The sequence below is a fragment of the Sinocyclocheilus grahami genome, unplaced genomic scaffold, assembly GCF_001515645.1.
Source record: "Sinocyclocheilus grahami isolate Dianchi unplaced genomic scaffold, SAMN03320097.WGS_v1.1 scaffold447.1, whole genome shotgun sequence".
Classification (NCBI taxonomy): Eukaryota; Metazoa; Chordata; class Actinopteri; order Cypriniformes; family Cyprinidae; genus Sinocyclocheilus; species Sinocyclocheilus grahami.
Window position 1 is genome coordinate 39907 of NW_015505626.1, and position 7248 is coordinate 47154.

The 7248-nt window shown below is 35.1% G+C and overlaps 1 protein-coding gene across 1 annotated transcript in view; it reads right to left on the reverse strand.

Annotated features, from left to right (window-relative positions):
• Positions 1-333: 333 nt before the first annotated feature.
• Positions 334-7248, reverse strand: part of LOC107552325 (dedicator of cytokinesis protein 2) — a 120660-nt gene continuing 113745 nt past the window's right edge. The window contains exons 39-48 of the mRNA XM_016234186.1: positions 5180-5266; positions 3544-3720; positions 3385-3468; positions 3146-3283; positions 2923-3041; positions 1898-1994; positions 1706-1804; positions 1448-1544; positions 724-872; positions 334-594 (exon numbers count right to left, since the gene is read on the reverse strand). Of these exons, the coding sequence (XP_016089672.1) occupies positions 529-594; positions 724-872; positions 1448-1544; positions 1706-1804; positions 1898-1994; positions 2923-3041; positions 3146-3283; positions 3385-3468; positions 3544-3720; positions 5180-5266 (1113 nt within the window). The 3' untranslated portion in view covers positions 334-528. The remainder of the gene's footprint in view (positions 595-723; positions 873-1447; positions 1545-1705; positions 1805-1897; positions 1995-2922; positions 3042-3145; positions 3284-3384; positions 3469-3543; positions 3721-5179; positions 5267-7248) is intronic.

Below are 7248 nucleotides of genomic sequence, written 5' to 3' on the forward strand. Positions count from 1 at the left end.
TTTTTTAGATGCACCTGTATATGAAGCACTGATACATGTGATTATTTGTAAAATTCTGTGATGACTTTAAAATAATTTAGGCTTGAATCATAACCACATGTAACTGTTTATGCTTCTTATTCTCTTGTTACATCAATAAAATTAGTGATTTTTAATTAGTGATTAATTGCCGGATCCGTCAAATCCATTGTATTGTAATCACTAGATTAGATCATCCACTAAACCTAGAAACGAAGAATGTGAATGAATTTACCATGACATTGAAAAAAAACTGAATTATATCTACAGTCTATGTGTATATATTTATAATAAAGATACAATTTCAGAATTGTAAAAGAGTTTATTGCTGGTACAGACGATACAATGTTTAAAACACTGACTTCATTTCATTAGAGTTCGTTTTCGAACACATTCAATGAAATCAAGGCTCTTTTTTTCTTCTACAGCTCTGTTACTATCAGGCTTTAAGAGCTTTATCACAGAAAAATGAACAGCCAAAATGCTATTAAAAAAACTAAAGAGACAGAATTAAAAATGAGTGGATGGTTCAGACGGTTCAGAAGATGTTTTTGCTTCATCAGGTTTGGAGCTCATCTGAAAAACACACACGCACACACATATTCACACTTGAATAAAGGTAGTGATATACAGTATATACTGTGCATGTGGTGCATGATGGGAAGCCACATCACAGTGTTTGTGGCTTGTTAAAGCTCTTGTTACCTTGGTTTTAAAGAGCAGGTTTATGACTCCTTTGGAGCGACGGTCACCGGTGCGGTCAGATGGCAGACACACAGAAACGCTTTTACTGTCACGCTTGGACCGCGCTGACTCCACCTCCTCACTCCCATTGGCTACTGACAGAGACAGACCTGAGGACAGCATGTGAAATCAGCAGTCTGTTAATATGGACTTCTTCCTGTTTTTTTTTGTTGAGAATTTTGGTATCCACAAAACAGGAAGTAGAGCACTTCATATAGATACAAACATTTTTTTCCACAAAAGTTTAGGGTTACTAAACATTTACATGAATTTCATTAGCTAAAATGAAAAACAACGAAAGGGAATGAGAGGAGTCACTATGATATGAATGTTGTACCGGCAATAGTGGGCAGAGATCTGGAGTTGACGAGGCCGCTGCTCACACTCGGCTCTGACAGATTCGTGTCACTGCGAAACTCCTGCTTCTTGGAAAGCTAGAGAGAGACAGAGAGTTAAACTAATAGTTACTATAATAATATCACAATCACTATGAAATAAAAACAAAAACAAGTTAATGAAGGACCAAACTTGCAAAAATACTTCTGCGCATATTTAACTTTTAAAGATACAACACATTTTTTCCCACAAAAGTTTAGGGTTACTAAACATTTACATGAATTTCATTAGCTAAAATGAAAAACAACGAAAGGGAATGAGAGGAGTCACTATGATATGAATGTTGTACCGGCAATAGTGGGCAGAGATCTGGAGTTGACGAGGCCGCTGCTCACACTCGGCTCTGACAGATTCGTGTCACTGCGAAACTCCTGCTTCTTGGAAAGCTAGAGAGAGACAGAGAGTTAAACTAATAGTTACTATAATAATATCACAATCACTATGAAATAAAAACAAAAACAAGTTAATGAAGGACCAAACTTGCAAAAATACTTCTGCGCATATTTAACTTTTACTGATTTATTTCTAAATGTATATCTTGTCTCACCCGTTTGTCGAGGGTGCTGCTCCGCTCTTTCTCCTCGCTGATGAAGATCATGCTGCCACGACCGGGTTTCTTCTTCTTCTTGGATTTCCTCAGTTTCACCTGGAAGAACAGAACGAGTCACCTGAGCATGATGAGCTGCAATCATTGGTCTGTTTTTGAAACATGTCACAGCAATATCTTCATCATCCTCACCTCCACTTCAACACCACTCTCATCCATCACACTGATGCTTCCACTGGAACGAGGGATGATGGACGGAAAGGGAGGAACGCCACTGTCCAGAGATATGCTACAGGCAGAGAGAGAGAGAGAGAGAGAGAGAGAGGAATAGTATACACACTGTATACTGCCTACTACTTTAAAAAAAATATTATGTAAAACAGAACACATTATGTAGTGATAAGCAACAGTATTATGATACATTGATGTCACATGACCTTGCCACACTGAATATTTAATTTAGCATCATCTCAGAAATAAAACTAATATTATTAAAATGATTGAAATATAAATATCAAAACAAATATTAATAAAAACAACTAAAACAATGTACTAATAACTAATAATAATTAAAACAAACCAATATATTAATAACAAATAATAAAATTAAAATTCCTATATAAAAATATTAACAAAGCAATATTAATAAACAAATTAATAACAAATCAAACTATATATATATATATATATATATATAATTACACATTATATTCATTTGTATTATATTTATATGAATGTATATTAATGACAAATATTACAACATTTATTAAAATATAAATATTAAAACCATTATAAAACATATTTCTATAAAAATATAAAATAAAATAATGTAACAATATATTAATAAGAAATAAATACAATTATTTAAATGGAAATATAAAACAAAAAATTCTAAAACAAACTATATATATTTATAAATATTAATACAATATAAACATTATTGCAAATATTAATAAAAATAAAACATTAATAACAACAAAATTACTACATCATAAATAATAAAACAAGTATTAAAAACAAAACAATATAGTATTACATGTTAATTAAACTATTCAAATATAAGTATTAAAACTATAGATTAATAAAAAAAAATATTTAAACAAATATTGTGTATTCTATATATTTCTAGAAAATGATGTATCATCTTATAAACTGCAGGAATAATCACAGCATGTTATTCTGAACGTAGAGACACATGTGCGTGTGGGCGTGGTCACCTCTCTGGGTGTGTCTTAGTGGGCGTTCCGCATTCAGATCCAGCCAATGAGCAGATGGACTGTCGGACCGTGCGCAGCATAGAGCGCGGCCGAGTGGATCGTCTCTCATCCGTATCAGGCTACACAAGAGGAAGAAAATCAGGACACACTTTGCTGATCCCTTTCCCTCCTTCATCTCACAAAATCCTTCTTTCTGTTTCTGCTGTCTGGCTTTCATCCTTACCAGCTCTCTCACGCCGTACTCCTTCTCCACCTTCTTCTTCAGTTGTTTGAAGCACTCCTCCATGCGCTCGTGGAAAGGTCGAAGGTCATCCGTCACCCTTTTTCCATGCAGACTGATTCCTCTGCCCAACAACGGGATCTAAACGAGTCAAACGGGAGTTCACACAGGTTAATCATCTGTCCTAACCACTCGAGTTTTCTAGCATCAAAGCCACAAACAAATGCTGCAATGTTTCTGACCTGCCATGCGATGAGGTCTTTGAGTCTCAGGAGTTTGTCTCTGTCATCAGGATGTTCGTGCATGTATTCATCCGTGAAGAACGCCTGGAGAAAGACACACACACATATCACCATCCGTTCTCAGCGGTTCTCTCCGTTTTCTCACCGTGTCTCACTGACCTTCTCGTATTTGGCGAAGCCGCCCATGACGGCGGGGTCCACGATGCCGTTGAGCAGCATGGAGAGAGGGTTTATGGGTAAAGCGTCGTCACACTGGTACTGGTTGATCATGGTGAGGATTTTCTCATTGGTTTGTCCCATCGTCTCGATGGCGTTCTCCAGCGGACTCACCGTCGTCTGACAGAGAAATATTCACAAATAATTACATCATAAACACGTCTGATAGTCAATGCAAATCAATCGAACAATATAATATAATGTCATAGAATAACAGTGCATCTCCACTTTTGTTATTATTAAGTAGAGGTAGTCTTTAGGCATGTTTGAACTGGCATATGGCACATTTTTAAATTTGTTGGAAAAAGTAACTCTATTATATTAACGATATTGTTTATATATATATAGAACGTGCTCAGACTGCACAGTACCCATATTAACGCATAAACTAGAGAAATAATCATTTGAGATAATCCTCGCTGTCACATGACCTGCTCACACTGTTTAATTTAGCATCATCTTAGAAATCAAAGAAACAACTTATTAATGATAAATGTTAATAAAAGCATTCAAATATAAATATGAAAATACTTATTAACAAAATAAAATAAACTTTTTCTATAAAACTATAACAATAAAATTATATTTAAAAATATAATTCACCCAAAAATGAAAATTCTGTCATTAATTACTCACCCTCGAGTTGTTCCAAACACGTAAGACCTTCGTTCATCTTCGGAACACAATTTAAGATATTTTTGATGAAATCTGAGAGCTGTCTGACCCTCCCATAGACAGCAAGGTAACTACCACGTTCAAGGTCCAGAAAAGTACAGAGATGATCGATAAAGTAGTCCGTGTGACATCAGTGGTTCAACTGTAAAGTTACGAAGCTACGAGAATACTTTTCTGCGCAAAGAAAACAAAAATAACGACTTTATTCCACATTTTTGTCTCTACTGCGTCACTTTGGATGCGTGTTCACGACAGTATCATGTTGTGTTGGTATTTAGCGTCGTTATTTTTGTTTTCTTTGCGCAAAAAAGTATTCTCGTAGCTTCGTAACTTTACAGTTGAACCACTGATGTCACACGGACTACTTTATCGATCATCTCTGTACTTTTCTGGACCTTGAACGTGGTAGTTACCTTGCTGTCTATGGGAGGGTCAGAGAGCCCTCAGATTTCATCAAGTATCTTAAATTGTGTTTCGAAGATGAACGAAGGTCTTTACGGGTTTTGAACAACACGAGGGTGAGTAATTAATGACAGAATTTTCATTTTTGGGTGAACTATCTCTTTAAAAATATACATTTCTATAAAAATTTACCGATATTAATGTATATAATGCAGGAATGATCATTGTATGTTATTCTGAATTTGGCCACAGAGAAAGGTTAATACATCAAAATTGCATTATGTTTATTTATTTCTGAGATAAAACAGAATACCAATGCATTATCATAATTATATACATATACATGAGGTCATGTGACAATGTAGCATCCTACTGTTTTATGTTTACTGTTATGTATATACTACATACTGATGAAAAAGTCCTATCCAGTATACACTGCACAGGATGCAGTACACTAGCATTTTGAAGAATTTCAGTGTGACTGACAGGAACAGAGACTCACGTGGGTCATGCTAGTGGCCTCAAACCAGCGCAGGATTCCTGGAAGTTTGTAAGCAGTTATGAATGTGGTTCGCTCGATCCACATGGACTGAAGGACAGAGAAAAGAGTGAGAAGACAGTCAACTCATGACAGTAAAGAGTCTGTGTGTGTGTAATTGTTTTAGCGTATTTGTAAAGGCCAAAAACTCTTCAACCTGACCAGACAACATTAATTTCTAGTGGAGATTTGAGCTCAGTGTTCTAGTGACTTTGGGTAGTTGTAGTTGTTTTTTGGGTTTATTTTTAGAATACAGTCACATATTTTGTGCTGTCTGGTGCTTGCCTACACAGTAAAGTGTGACTGATCACTAACAGAAACGCTCAAATATCTCCATCTGCTGTTCAAACCACACACTACACAATGTCATTATTTAAACATCCTAGATTTTGTCTCCTTTTTGTCTTTTAGAGCTCCTTCAAAACCCCAATGATGCATAAATGATGAACTGTTTTCCTTCCACATAGATGTGTGAGTGTTTATGTAGATGCAGTGCTGTTATTCTCTTAATCAATTACAAATACATTTCATTCATTTAAATAAAGGAAATATTGCACTGGCAACAAAATAAATAAAGTAAGTTAAAGATGAAGTACTAAAATGACTAAAACTAAAACAGAGAAATTAAAGCTAAATAATATTAAAGCTAAACTAAAAAAAAAAATTAATAAAAAAAGTACTTAAAATTACTAAAACTAAAATTAGTATGAAAACTGAAAATGTAAAAAATTTAAGATAATGGAAAATAATAATAAATGCAATAACAATACAACATTAACACTGCTTTTTATTTAAATAAAGTTGAAGTTGAAGTACTATAATCACTAAAATTAAAACTAAAATAATAAATGAAAGCTAAATAAAAAGAAATAGAAATGACAAGCATGTTAAATTACCTTAAAATGCCTAAGATTAATAGAAAAACTGAAAACATAAAAAATTATATTAATATATACAACAATAATACTAAAATAACACCAGACAGATTTATTCAATACTTTTAGCAACTTGTATATGTGGGATACTGTAATTAGCTTTGTAAAGGAATATGATTAGTCCAAAACCACAAAACTGGGTCATTTATTTAGTCTTATTTTGAGCTTGTTTTATCAGACTACACTGCTTGTTTTACTAGTGAGATCTGACATTCATTTTTTTTATTTAGCTTTGAATGTATTGAAGTTTTCAGACTTGTGCACTGTTCAGTTGTCAGAGAAAACGTGATGTATTCCAATTAAACCTTTGTGCATGAAGTGAGAATTATCAAGTTCACTTTTTTTCTAAATGACTGCTGGTATTGACATTAAATGAAGAGTCAGACTGATCATTTATCACAAAAGGCTTTTCCAATTAAATGTGTAATGTATTTCTGTACTTCTGGAGGTCACAGACAGTAAAAAGTAGTGCTGGGCGGTATACCGGTTCATACCGAATACCGGTGTTTATTTTTGTTATGATATGAATTTTTTAAATACCGCAATACCGGTGTATGTCGCTTAAACAACGTTCGGAACGCGACACTGTTTGAAAGGGGTCCCTTTTCACGGTTGCACTGTGGTGAGGGAACAGCTGTATGTGTTACTAAGCGTGAAAGTTCCGAAACTGAAGCTGTAGAACTAATAGAACATGATGACACAAAAGAACTCATCCACAATATCCACACTGACCTCCACAAATATCCACCGCCCCCTGCCATCAGCTCCCGCGTCTCACACACACACAAGCGTGACTTTAGCACTAGATTTAGCAACTTTCAGACCCTTTTTACTGACAAACCTCACGACTTTTTTGGATAAACCTTAGCTATGGTTCAGTTGGAATATTTCACCATGTGCTGTCCCGTGAACATGAGGTCTGACTTTCCCGGAGAAGTGTCGCCTCTCTCGGCGTCTGTTCTGTGCAGTGAGCGGCAGAGAAGCAGCGCATTCAGTTGGCCGCACCGCAGCCGACTCGTCAATAAATGAGTACAAAACAGCGTTTCCTAGCACCTGTCGCTTACTGATTATTTGGAATTATAAATATGAGCGTAGTTC